Below are 11,882 nucleotides of genomic sequence, written 5' to 3'. Positions count from 1 at the left end.
TACCCATTTACCCCTAGGTGGAGAGAAGCAATTATAGTGAAGTGTCACAGCCGGGATTCGAACCCACACTCTGCTGAACAGAATCACCCAAGCTTGAGTTCGATGCTCTTATCCGCTCGGCCACGACACCCCGATTAAATTAGGCAACAAAATATAAATGCCTAGAAAAGTCATGGCGTGTGAAAAACCCTAATTTTAAGGCAACTACAAGGCACAAAATGGGCACTTGAGGTATGGGCTGCGCAAAGGAAAGAAAGCAAAGAAAATTAAAAGAAATCCATTCACATTAAGTTTGAACTGGGACAGATTATAGGCAGTAGGGAAACAGAATAAAGGCAAGGAATTCCAAAGTGCAGCACTGTTTGAAAGGAGGTTGCATTTGGAACCTTGACCGTATGGGTGCACCCCACTAAATAGGGAGACAATAGAGCTTGGTCTTATTAATATTTTGTGTGACCTCATCAAAATATTCTATATCAGACAGATTTGGGAGCCAAATAAAAAAGGGGTAGGCCTACAGTGAAAATTTTGTTTCCCAATTGTGACCCAAACTTGATATTTTGGATGACCTAGGCCTGAAATAAGTTTGCCCAGAGAGGTGTAGGAAAGAAGTGCTTCGACGTTTGGAAATTGACTACAAAGGGTCGAGGTTATTTTTAATTGGAGGGCATTGGGAACTCAAATTGAGCGGAGGATAAAAGTTCAAGCATCAATTGCTGTTTTTCCCTTTACTGCAAAAAGCTGTGGAGACTTCTCAGTATTTAAAAAGTATTTTTGGATATTTAGCATTTTGTACTGTAGGCCCTATAGTATTTAGTGGGGATGGCCCTGACTGGACAAACAAAGCGTGAAGTGCATCCAAGAGGGCAGGGCCCAATTTCATAGCGCTGCTAAGCACAAAAATTTGCTTAGCATGAAATTTCTCCCTTTATAAAAACAGGAATGCCAACCAAATTTCCACATGTTTTTCAGGACAAGCAAACAACAGCTGAATACCAGAAAGAAGCGACAGACAACAAATGGAAATTTGGTTGGTAATCCTGTTTTTATCAAGGAAGAAATGTCATGCTAAGCCAATTTTTGTGCTTGGGGACAGATTTGTGACGTCATTCACTAAAAATTAGCTTCGCATTCGTAGGAAGTATGAACCAGGGTTTATGTGACAACAATTTACAGAGATCAATGAAGTCGTCAACATATTAAAATGAGTCAAAGTTTCATAAAAAGAACCATGGAGGTGATAGAACCTGGTCATTTACTGCAGGAATTCCTGCAGCTTCTTCAGGGCTGTGTTTGTTGCTTGTATGCTCGGGTGATTGTGCTCAAGAAACAACACAAAGATGCGCAAGGCCTCGTCGAATTGGTACTTGGCTCGCTGGTACATGCTGGTGGCAAAGAAATACGCACCTAGATTGTATCTGGAAAAGAGAAGAAGAAGATACTTTTGTTTTTCCACAATTAATGAAAATGCACCTGAAAAGAGATGAGCTGAGTGTTAATATTGCGCTTTGTTGAAAGTTGAAGTGAATTTTCCTGATGTAAGTATAAAGTAAATGATGCATTATTTAATCAGGCCATTAACTTTTTTTGCATTTATACCCTAGGTCCTTTTAAATGTTAAGCAGTTTGCAGCAACATCTTATGTGGCTACTGCAGCTACCTTCGCCGAGTCTAACTGTTTGAAATCTCCTAAAAGTGCACACTACAACGTACAACACGCAAGGACATTGACTCCCCAAATATCACACTCTTCTATTGCTATGGATCAACCCATCAGAAGCAAGGATGCTTGAAGATAAAACACGATCTAAACTTTCTACAGTTGTTCTTTTAAAAACATAATAACTAAATAAAACAGTGTTGTTTCCGCTGGTTCCATTTGGTACTGGACATGGACAACTAAAAAGGCCAGTATTTCACACAGAACAATTAAGGTGTACAAGTGTACATTGTACCTGCGCAAATTGCACACGAAACAAGTACACACTTTGTTTGCTTATAGTTCCCCCTTTTAATCTCCACAACAGTTAAGAAATAAATCCTATTAAAGGAACACTTTGCCTCGGATCGGTCCAGTTGGTCCATGAAAAGCGTTTGAAAACCATTTGTTATAACATGCATATCATATGCAAGATGTTTTGAAAGTAGAATATAGAGACCCACACAAACATGCAACGAAATTGCGTGGTTTTTCTTCTACTTGGCGAAATAACACGGTCAGCTGTTATGGAGTGAAAAACTTGACTAAAAAATATGGCATGCCGTACTGGATCATGACTTATCAGGAAAACTGTGCAATTTCGAGGCATATTTATGTCAATCATTGTATTCTGCTTTTATAACATTTTTCTAATCATATGCATTTCATAACAAACAGTTACAAACGCTTTTTATAGACCAACTCGCCCTATCCAAGGCAACGTGTCCCTTCAAGGTTTAATGATTATCCGAGGATGAGATTAGCGTTCTTACCTGACAGTAGCAACGTCTACGTGATCCTTCCCATACGCCTCCATCAAGATCCCAAGGACTGCCTTGAACACATCTCCCGCCTTCTCGTCGTTCATATCATCTAGGACCAGGCCACAGTTATTTAGGATTGCTGCGACCCTGGGATGGTTCAGTCCAACATCGCTCTGAGTCAGCTTCAGATCCCACAGATGGAGGATCATAGCGTCGTCCAGTTTGCTCTGACTGTAGTACAGCTGACCGATCTGGGGTAGATTGTAAAGAGGGATGATGTATACATCACTACAAGACCACATTACATCAAGTAAACTCCACAATCATCCAGAGGGGAAAAATAAGGAAATAAAAGGGTAGCAACGCGGTCTAAAACCGGCAGGGTTGTGGCTCTGTGGAAGGCTCGGCCTATTTCGCATGGCCACGACCCTGCAAGGTATTAAATGGTCGTTCATGCAAGAACGAGTCACAACTCTTTTATTCCCATTCCCTTTTTGGTTAAAAGGCATAATAAGATAGGAAACTCTATAAAAACTTATCTGTTTTCCGACGTCTGAGCTCTGTACATGTGGTGCCTTTTTATGAGACAGTTTTCGGATATAATGCATTCGTGCGCATATCCATGGGCTAATGGCACAGCAAGATCAATCACCCCATTGGAACAAGGTTGTGCGCTAACCCGCACAAATGCTATCTGAAAACAATCGGTTATAAACAGCTCCAGCTGGTCATTACCAACCGTTTAAACACCCTAACATGATGGGCTCTCCACCAATAGGAATAGCGAAACTGTCTGACATATTTATGAATCAGAGTTTGCGGGTGCTTTGGGAGACGAAAGCGACGATTGTGCTTCAGTTGGGTTATTTCTATAAACATTGGGCCAGATATCGGACACATAGTGACAACGGTGCCAAATCCTACGATGACATCGATGGCATTGTTCAAAGGAGGGGGAACAGGGTTGAACAGTTCAAGGTGTTGGGTATGCTTTTCGGCATGCTTTTTTAGAAGTGTGTTTATTCTAAATTCTACATACAAAATCAATTCTGTTTGAACGACTGGGTTGCCAGTAATATACTCTACACTTGTCTCATTTTGCATTTTACAATAAAATAATTCCTTCACACAAAAAAAGTTTTTTTAGTACAACCGTTTGTAATTGTAATGATTGTGCAAAACTGATTCCAGCGGGCAGGAAATAGTGAGGGTAGGGAATGGTAGCGTGCAAAGGGTTAAGGAATTTTATGAAATTGTGCCCTGGTCGCAACAGCATATTCAATGTCCATCACTCAGTGCTAGCTCCATAAACGATGAACAACAATTACCCACTGGACGTAGAACCGGGGTGGCCAGAAGGGTCGTTGCCACCCCCCCCCCCCACTTGTGAAACTAGTAGACTAGTAACGTATGTCACGTTATATAAGGTGTTGCTAATCACTATTTGTATCATTCCCTCATAGCCCAAAGGTCCACGGTCTTGACTCCTGAAGCGAAGGTTGAGCCATCAGGAATTCGTGCCTCAGCAAATCATTCCCAAAATAAAAAAAATTTATTCTTTTTTATTATATATTAAAATTGATAGTGTTACCTTTTCATTTTCTATTTGTGAGCATAACCTGTGTGCATACTTTTGGTGCAAATGAAGAAAAAAAAAGTAGGAAAACAAAAATTGCTCCCCCCCCCCCACTTTTATAAGTGTTCCGCCGCCAATGCACTTACCTGACCATTTATGGCAGCAACATAATGATGTTTTGGTCCCAGTACGTCTGTTGCAACCTCCTCGGCTCGTCTTAAGAGTTTAATTGCCTCATTGGCATTGCCCTGAAGAATGAACACCGACCTGTGTGAAATAAGATGCTCATCATTGTTCAGGATTATAATACAAACAAAAGGAAAGTCGATGGGTTTGGATCAGGTTGGCTTAGTGGGTTCTTTTAGTACCTTTCACCTCTGTGGACCCAGGTTCGAATCTCAGCTCAGAACGGAGCCTTGCATTTTAATTGAGTTTTCATTCTCTACTTTCGTTCCTTATAAAGTCCTTAAACTGAAACTTCTTTCCTTGTCTTTTCTCCATTTAATCGGGTTCCTGGCTTGTACAGTTATTAGGCCGAGAAAAAAAAGAAACAGTTTAGCGCCCAAGGTTTCTAAAAACAATTAGGAGGGGCTTTATATTATATTTTTTAACTATTAAGATGGCCGCCACTCTTTTATTTTGTTCTACTGTTCAAACACACAATAGATAAATGAAACATGTTGGACAAGACATTGAACAAAAAAACAAGAAAGAGGGCCTTTTTTTTTAAAAACATTGACAGATTATTTTAGAAAAACTATTTTTTCAAAAGTGATTTTCTTGCTGAGACCGTTTCCCTTTTTTCCCGTTTACAAACAAAGAATCAGTAAAATAAAAAGAAAGATTTTTAAATCATAAAAAAAAAGCGGGCGGGATGCTAGGCATGTTTCAGTTTTTACTTGGCCTAAAGTTCACTTTTCTAAACAGAGCCATTGGCTTCAAAAACTAAATAAATTAAATGAAATGAAATGAAAACTTACCCCACTCCTAGCAATGCCTTGACAATATGAAGCTTCTGATGAGGTGTTCTGACTTGGGTCTGTCTTTGTAGAGCTTCCTGGAAGTGTTTATAAGCCGTTTCCAACTCTCCCAGTTTGACTGAGACTGTACCCAAGGAGATCAAAACCTTGCCACAAAAAGGTAGAAGGGAAATTGTTCAGTTACCTGCAATTTGTATGCGTCATTGTTTTAGACTCCCGCATGTGGCAAGCCCAACTCGATCAAGCATGCAGCAAGCGACAACTTGGGTCGAATGAGATAGAGATAGATAAGTCCTTTTCACACTACAAAAAAATCTCTGTGTTGGACACAGATACGATCCGGATAATGTGCACTGACCTTTTCACACTACAACTTTTCAACACGGTGTCGATCCGGATATGGCGCATTATCGCGCAGAGCTAGTGTGAAAGCGAAGCTGTTTGTATCCGTGTTGAAATTTCACCAAACCAACACGGACCCTTTGACACGGATTGAAGGTCGATAGTGTGAAAAGGCGTATTATACTGTTTAAGAGTTGGAACAACAATTTCCGTTATGTGGATCTTTTGTTTACAAGAATCTTAGTTTTATACCAACAATAAAACAAATATTTGTTGTTTCTTGTATAGCCATCAAATCTGTCACTCAGTGTCGCATGGCGCTTGAACATTATATACCCGGTGACTTGGCCATTTATTTCCTTTCTCAGCTCTCAAAAATTAAGTCTGAATAGTTATTACTATTATGACATGTACTGAACGTCTTGCCCATTCAGATCACATGTCCTTCTTTTCACCTGTAAATCTCAAAACCAAATCTAAATTGAAGGCGAGCAGCGAATACTTTTCAAAACGTTCAGACCACACCAGCTCTTTTCAGAGCCAACACTCCAACAAATGCGATTTAATAGACCTTATGCATTGACATCATCAAGCCACCATCTTAAAGCTAAAACGATGACGTACACAATAGCAATGAACAGTACGCGCAGCGCACGGGATTGGCCATGGATCAACCTTCTTTTGACCTCTAAGTGAGGGCGCCCTACTCAAATGACATCGTGTGCATAGATCTATACATCGTTGTATCCACAAGTTCTATTTATTATAGTTAATTCTTCCAAACAAGGTAGTTTTCCGCTGAGAGTTAACCTTACCTCTATAACATCGGGGTGATTACAGCTGGTCTTGTAACTGTACTTGGTGTGATGGTAAACAATGGTGGAATGACTCTCTTGGTACCGAGCCTCCAGCTCAGACAAAAGACGCTGATTCAGAAACCTATGAAGGATGGAACAACACACATACTGCGTAAGAGTAAAATCAAATAAATATTCTTTGCCCCCGATTTGAATTCAACATATCTATTAAAGACAAGTGCTGGTCTCGCAAACCGAATACCAGTAGTTTAATAGGATAAACAAATAGCTGCAACTACCAGGGCCCAATTTCATAAAGCCTGGTAAGCACAAAACATGCTAAGCACAGTGCTAAGCAGAAACAGGTTACCTGCCAAAATTACATTAAGTTTGCAATGTTGTGGCTGGTGTCCTCTCAATTTTTTTCTTAGCAAAGAAATTTGTCGAGCAGTATTCTTTGCTCAACAGCTTTATGAATCTTGGCCCCTGACTAAAAATGTTGACAGTAACAGTTCAAAGGAGTGGGGGAAACGCACGTGTGTGTACACACAATTTATAATGGCATGCAAGGTCAAAGGTTTGTAAGGCAGGAAACTGCCAGGTTCTAAAGGCAGATATCTGGTGTTATTCACACAAGCCCCTTGTATGACCTCAGATGTTGGGCCTAATACTCTTTGGAACAAACTCCCCCGCAACATCAAAGTCGCTCAAACTCTGGATCAATTTAAACCCCTCTTCAAAACTCACTTGTTATACTCCAACTAGTTTTGTTTGTTTTGTTTTTCTTTTCTTACTATGTACAGCGCATTGGGACTCCGTGTGTAATGCGCTTTAAAAGAACGGTTCATTATTATTATTATTATTATTATTATTATTATTATTATTATTATACTGACCTTGCACCCTTGAGAAGACCAAGTTGGGTGAAAAATCCAGCCATTCCTCGGATCAAACTATCTTTAGATCCAGATTCTCCAGACTTTAACAAGATTCCAAGATAAGCATTCTCAACCTCTGCGTAACCACCAAGCTGTAAGTGAAAAGAGCAACAAGACATCACTGATAACTTCTACAGTTCACATCGACAATCAATTTGAAATAAGGTTCTCTGAGCCACTTTGTCAGCTTCGTCAGTGACTTTTTGCAGTTCTTCAAGGGTTCCTTGAAATCTCCTGAGCATGATGACAGTCCTACAACTGTCTGGACTGGTAGCTTAGAGCACAGTTGAGTGAGCAAGTTTGGTTGACTATTGACCAGCAACGTACACGCAGAGTGATGCACTCACTCGAACGGCTCGTTTGGTAGTCTACTCAACCATCAGTATTCAACACCATTGTCTTCCACCTTTTTGCTAAATTGTCAAAGGGTTTCCCATGCTACCATGGAACCGCTATCCGAACCACGTTAGGAACCATGGTCCTGAGGCTGGTTCCATATGGTCGACCACAGTAGTCAACCAAATGGTGGACCAGTACGGGTTCAAATCAAAATAGTCAACCTTTCGCTAACCATGGTGCACACTTGAATGTGCTCTTAGTGGCCTGCTTCGTGTGATGCATTCCCTTTCACATAAATCAAGGTCAAGGGGCTTGGGTTTCAGGCGCTGCCTGGGGATCTAAACCGCCAAATCTTTTTTGAGGGAAGTTTTAATATATTTATTTCTTTAACTTCAAATGGAAGAAGTAAAAACAAACTGCTATGTAACAGCAGGGTATAAACAACATGTATGACCACAAACCGTGCCAATGACACTTCACAAAAACACTTTACTGCCTACTGACTCTAGTCCTTTAGATGGCAAAGGCTTTATACTATACAGTGCAGCCTGTCAGGTGTTTCCTAGCAAACAACTTTTGCTGTTCAAAAAATTTTAGCGCCCAAGTTTTGTAAATAGATTTTACTTTTTTATCAGGGATAAAGAAAACAATTTGCTTTTACCATTGCCACCTCTCTGTATTAAGAACTGTAAACTCTGTACTTTCCCCAAGTTTTAAACCCACAAGCAGATCTGATTCAGGTTGGATTTGAACGCACGACCTTTGCATTGCTAGAGCAAATGTCTTAACACTAGACCACTGAGTTAGCATGAGCTATAACTCAGCCAAAAGGCTAGGCTGGTGGTCTAGTGATAAGACATCTGCTCAAGCAAAGCATCGGTTGTGGGTTCGAATTCCACCGGAGTAATTTGCCTGTGATTTTTTTTCACAGAACTCAAGAAAATACTGAGTATACAGTGCTTAATAAACATTGGTGTGAGGATAAAAACAAATTATACCCAAGTTCCTGAGAAAACTTACCAGCTGCCAAGATTTGTTGAGCTGAAACTTGCCATCTTCAGTACCCATGAGGCGCTCAAAGACAGCCGTATTGAGTATGGTTGCTCGAAGACGCTCAAACTCCTTGGCTCTAGCGAGACAGTAAGGTACCTCATCCACCTGAAAGAAAACAAAAGCCAATGAAAACCACACAAAAATGTCTTGATAATATTTCAAATATAAAATGAAGGTGGCAACTTGCCCCTGGTGCCCCTGATGGTGGTTGATTTGGGTTGACAGCACATATAAGTTAAGTATAGCCCTCAACTTTGAAGTAGCCGTTTGGCGATGTTAGGCAATCTCTCATAAACAAAAATAAAAAATACCTGACCAATAAAAAACTAGGAACATTATGAACACTTACATATCTGTTGTCAATATCCTGGGTGTTGAACCAGTTGGCCAGGGCTAAGAAACCCTCTCTCTTGAGCTCAGGTGTGGACAGGTATTTACGCTCAACGGCCTGGCGCAGGTGATCGTGGAAGAAGTTGAGGATCCCGTTCCGGTTGACAAGATTCTCCTCCAGAGACAAGTAGAACGGAGACCATACTCTGCTAGGAATCTAAAGTAGCATTTGATTACTTTCATTTATTTCACCAAGAATCAGTAAACAAATAAAAGTGCACGAAACAAGTTTGTACAACAAGATACGTAATAATAATAGCAATACATAAACAAGCAAAAAGAAAACAAGCAAAAGGAAACAAGCGACAAAATAACTATGTCCCTACAAATACTCAAGTCAAGATAAGGCTGGAAGGAATGGGGTGGGATGTAAACTGGGAAGGTTGAGCAAATGAGACCATACAAAGTACATACTGGTAACAACAAATAAACAAGTACAGAGAAATAAGTGAGAAAATAAACATGCCCCTACAAATAACATTATTAATAATGGAGAATTTTAATGCGACATGTCTGTCACAAAGTGACACTCCTGACGCTGAGGTTCCAAGTAACTAAACTGACATCTAAAAAGACATAACAAATTATGTGATTCGAATCAATCAAAATGAGTTGTTTATCGACCTAGGTAATTTCTTATATTTGGTCACATTTGAAAAAAGCACAATCTATGCTTTGATACTGTTAAAAGCCCATTCTTAAAAAGTTGTGAAAGTTGAAGAAAAAAAAAAGAGATGAGGGAGAACGAACAGAGAAAAAAGGGTTTTGATTTCGAGTTGTTTATTGAACATAAATTGGCACAATTTCTTTCAACGCTATAATATTAGCCCCTTTTTAATATTATTTATCAGGAAGTTGCCATGCTAAAACAAGATGTATTTGGGCATTTAAATTTACAACAACAAAAAACTAAAACGTTACAAAAAGTCCTTATTGTGCTACGAACCTTCAGGAACTGAAGCAGTTCTTGCTCACTCATTCCTCGACGAGAACACCATAGGGCCACGGTCGCATCCCGGACAAGACCAGGTCTAAAAAAAGGAATGGAAATAGGGTACTGACTTGAATGTGACTTTAATTTTGGGGTGTCGTGGCCGGGCTGCTAATTGAGGGTGGCGGACTCATGATCTGGTGTTTCTGATCAGCAGAGTGTGGGTCCCGGTTCTGGGTTCGATATCCTTTACCATAATTGTTCTGTCCTGCAGCTGGGTCATTAAAGACAGTGGACACGTTTGGTAATTGTCAAAGACTAGTCTTCACAGTTGGTGTATCTCAACATATGCATAAAATAACAAACCTGTGAAAATTTGAGCTCGAATTTGTGAGATAATAATGAAAGAAAAAAAACACCCTTGGCACACGAAGTTGTGTGCTTTCTGATGCTTGATTTTGAGACCTCAAGTTCCAATCTTAAGGTCTCGAAATCAAATTCGTGGAAAATTACTTCAACCTCTCCCCATTACTCGTTACCAAGTAAAGTTTTATGATGATAATTATTTTGAGCAATTTTCAATAGTGTCCACTGCCTTTAAGCTGTAGGTCCCATGTACAAGAATTGGTAGTTCCATAAAAGAACCCAAAACATTGTAGAAGAGTAGGTATTATCCCCTGTGGTTCTGGTTCACATAAAAAAAAAACCTTTTATGTTTCTTCAGGCTTGCGAGCTCCAGTGATTAAGTTTATTTGTGAGGCGTCCTAAGGGTTTCACTACCAGAAATATATAATGATATAATAATAATTCAAAGTGGTCAGAGAAGAGTTCTTTGATGCAGCCAGTTGCAGTGGTTGTCAGAAATACACCCTTCAAAAAGAGTTTCGAAAATTGCTTTCAATCACCTATATTTAGGTATCTGATCATATCATGGCACATATCAATGAAATATTATTGTTTCAATCACCTATATTAAGGTATCTGATCATATCATGGCACATATCAATGAAATATTATTGTTTCAATCACCTATATTTAGGTATCTGATCATATCATGGCACATATCAATGAAATATTATTGTTTCAATCACCTATATTTAGGTATCTGATCATATATCATGGCACATATCAATGAAATATTATTGTTTCAATCACCTATATTAAGGTATCTGATCATATCATGGCACATATCAATGAAATATTATTGTTTCAATCACCTATGTTTAGGTATCTGATCATATCATGGCACATGGGGAGACCGATCTTTTTCACATGCTGCCCCTCGTCTATGGAACAAACTGCCTGCACTAGTAAAATCATCCGTTTCTTTGACCCAATTTAAAAAACAACTGAAAACAGGCATTTGATTCAATGGTTTAATTATTGTTATTTTTGTTACCTTTTAGGATGTTTTTTCTTAAATATTGCATTTGTATTATTGTATTCTATACCACATGTTCTAGATTTCTCTCAACTTGGGTTTACATTTTAATTTGTGTTGTTGTTATTGTATATTAATTAATGCTATTGTTTGTATTTTAGCGCCATGAGCACTTCTGTGGATTTGTGCGCTTTATAAGTTTTCATTATTATTATTATTATTATTATTATTATTATATCAATGAAATATTATTGTTTCAATCACTTATATTTAGGTATCTGATCATATCATGGCACATATCAATGAAATATTATTGTTTCAATCACCTATATTTAGGTATCTGATCATATCATGGCACATATCAATGAAATATTATTGTTTCAATCACCTATATTTAATGTAGGTATCTGATCATATCATGGCACATATCAATGAAATATTATTGTTTCAATCACCTACATTTAGGTATCTGATCATATCATGGCACATATCAATGAATATTATTGTTTCAATCACCTATATTTAATGTAGGTATCTGATCATATCATATCAATGAAATATTGTTCCTTCCTCTTCACAACGGGACCACATTTACAACAATCACGTCACAGAGGGCATTGGAGTCCTTCAGGCACTTGGTCATTGCCTTGCTACCCCTTGAAAAATTGCCCTGACTAGAAAGTACAAAGCCT

At 38.9% G+C, this 11,882-nt stretch overlaps 1 protein-coding gene across 1 annotated transcript in view; it reads right to left on the bottom strand.

Moving 5' to 3' along the window:
- Positions 1 to 1,003: 1,003 nt before the first annotated feature.
- The window catches only part of LOC117300367, a 41,740-nt gene continuing 30,861 nt past the window's right edge, over positions 1,004 to 11,882 (bottom strand). Inside the window, exons 25-33 of the mRNA XM_033784145.1 lie at positions 9,825 to 9,909; positions 8,838 to 9,035; positions 8,456 to 8,593; positions 7,055 to 7,188; positions 6,177 to 6,300; positions 5,020 to 5,165; positions 4,186 to 4,306; positions 2,473 to 2,714; positions 1,004 to 1,418 (exon numbers count right to left, since the gene is read on the bottom strand). Of these exons, the coding sequence (XP_033640036.1) occupies positions 1,256 to 1,418; positions 2,473 to 2,714; positions 4,186 to 4,306; positions 5,020 to 5,165; positions 6,177 to 6,300; positions 7,055 to 7,188; positions 8,456 to 8,593; positions 8,838 to 9,035; positions 9,825 to 9,909 (1,351 nt within the window). The 3' untranslated portion in view covers positions 1,004 to 1,255. The remainder of the gene's footprint in view (positions 1,419 to 2,472; positions 2,715 to 4,185; positions 4,307 to 5,019; positions 5,166 to 6,176; positions 6,301 to 7,054; positions 7,189 to 8,455; positions 8,594 to 8,837; positions 9,036 to 9,824; positions 9,910 to 11,882) is intronic.

This window comes from Asterias rubens, chromosome 1 (genome assembly GCF_902459465.1).
Source record: "Asterias rubens chromosome 1, eAstRub1.3, whole genome shotgun sequence".
Lineage (NCBI taxonomy): Eukaryota > Metazoa > Echinodermata > Asteroidea > Forcipulatida > Asteriidae > Asterias > Asterias rubens.
The sequence above is the reverse complement of the archived record's forward strand: the minus strand, read 5'-3'. Positions and strand labels throughout refer to the sequence as shown.